At 44.1% G+C, this 2,097-nt stretch overlaps 1 protein-coding gene across 1 annotated transcript; it reads left to right on the forward strand.

The window, feature by feature from the left end:
- The first annotated feature begins 327 nt into the window (after positions 1-327).
- LOC119745074 (collagen alpha-1(X) chain-like) lies at positions 328-1,116 on the forward strand. The gene has a single exon (XM_038221297.1). It carries the CDS (start codon positions 328-330, stop codon positions 1,114-1,116), a length of 789 nt encoding a protein of 262 aa, XP_038077225.1.
- Positions 1,117-2,097: the final 981 nt, after the last annotated feature.

Genomic DNA, 2,097 nt, shown 5'->3' on the forward strand with positions numbered 1-2,097 from the left:
AAATAGCGGATTCGTCGCAAAAGAATCTGGACGACTGGTTCACTCTTAAGTTTTGCCTTCATTTTTTGTCTGTGAAATTCTTTCAATTACGAGTATAAAGAAATGTTATTGGAAATGCAACAGTTTCAATTAATGATACATTCATAAATAAGTCCTCAAAGGCGTAAGTAACGTGCAAATATGAGTTTTTTTCAAACGACGGTAACCTTTCATAAGTGTTACTTCGATGTAATTCCCCAGTTTCTATGACCTCAGCATTTTTATGCCATCATCCCTCACTTCATTTTCCCCATATTTACGTATTTCATTTTTTTTCTTTACAGAATAATGAAGATCTGCATGGCAACCATTCTTTCAATCGCCCTCATTATGGATAACTCTGTCAAGCCTCGAGCTTCCGTTACTGGGCCGGCTTCCTCGGACGGGGATTGTCCTGCGTATGATGAGGTGTGTCAAATGTGTTTCCAGGGACCGGCTGGAATACCCGGAATTCCAGGTGCGGTTGGAATACCCGGAATTCCAGGTGCGCCGGGCTGTCCGGGGTCAAGGGGCAATGTAGGTCCAAAAGGTGAGATTGGAGGGATTGGCCATAAAGGAGACGATGGGATAGGCCTTCCCGGCAAGATAGGTCCACCAGGTTCAGCCGGATCGACTGGGGAAACTGGTGTCAAAGGTCAAAAGGGTGAGCCGGGGGTGTCACCGGACGACTCTAACCAGCAGGTAGCTTTCACCGTGGTGAGGACGAGCCCTTCGGATACCTCTACGACTCCAGACGCCCGTTTGCCCTTCCAGGCGACCAAGACGCTTTTGTCGGGTACCAGCTTCGATCTAGATACCGGCACATTCACGTGTAGTGTCCCGGGCAGCTACGTGTTTATGTTTTCTGTGCTGAAACATGATTCCAGCGGCGGCATGTGGATTCATCTGAGGAAGAACGACGACTGGGTTGTCTCTGGCCATAGCGGTGATCCGAATTATGCGGAGCAAGTGTCTGGGAGCGCGGTGCTGGCTCTGCAGCGAGAAGACACGGTGTATCTTACCTTTACCGGAAAGGCGGGTAGTTTTTCTATGCACTACTACACCTCATTCAGTGGCTTCCTCCTTTACCCCGAATAGACATATAACCACGCATAATATGCACAATCACACATCTGATTGCTTTTGCATGATCCTCCGTCTACCAGAAAGATATAACCAATGAGTAAGTCTAGTAAAATTAATTTTCAATGTTATCAAAATAATAAATACTATATTTGATATTTTCATCAGCCCATTCACAGATGTGTTTTACAGCATTGGAATAACGAATAATTTGGATTGCTTCGTTTTAGCACTGTGTATAAGCATCATAAACAAAATCTTGCAGCATACTGATAAATATACTGAAAACATATAATCCGTGCGGATCGGTGCGGATTGTGTACGTTCTTTTAGGTTTCTAAGTTATGTTGTAGGATCATGCCCACTGAATCCACTCATGCTCACAATGTCAGCATTTGTAATTGAAAAAAATGTCTTCAGACCCCAGCTCATAAACTGATTTACCAATAAATGGCTCACATCCCAAATTGAATCAATTGGAAAATGTGTGTTTCTAGAAAGGGGTCTTTCAACGTTTTATTATGTGGGTGTTTGAGGGTCGGGTTTGGTAGTTGAGGATGGATGGGGTTTGTAGATGAAGGGTGTTGGAGATTGATGGTTGAGGGTTTTGAGGATATGGGTTTCGAGTAAGTGGGGTAGGAAAGGGTTGAGGCCTGGGTAGGTTGGTGTTGAGAGATGAAGGGGGCATGCTCCTCACCCCCACCCCTTCCCCTTTAAAAAACTTCAAATTATATATGAGTTTTTAATCAAACAAGAGAACAAGTAAATAGGCCTACCTCTCTTTCAAAACCATGCTGTCTACTCTTAATATCGTTCGTTCCACTCATTATTAAAATTGTATTAGACAGAAAAAAGGTACGCCCGGTGTCAAATGAGCTCGCCCCATCCCTTTGTTTTTTTCTCGAATTTGCAACGGCCAGCTTGCCAGAGGTCAGGCACTTGTAATTTACACAAATTCCCTCCCCCACCAATTGTAGTTCTTGATGCGACTGTTAG

Source organism: Patiria miniata, unplaced genomic scaffold, assembly GCF_015706575.1.
Source record: "Patiria miniata isolate m_02_andy unplaced genomic scaffold, ASM1570657v1 HiC_scaffold_7, whole genome shotgun sequence".
Classification (NCBI taxonomy): Eukaryota; Metazoa; Echinodermata; class Asteroidea; order Valvatida; family Asterinidae; genus Patiria; species Patiria miniata.

Bases quoted from the DNA above. Each gene is read 5' to 3' on its own strand.
- LOC119745074 (XM_038221297.1), top strand. From the start codon at position 328: ATGAAGATCTGCATGGCAACCATTCTTTCAATCGCCCTCATTATGGAT.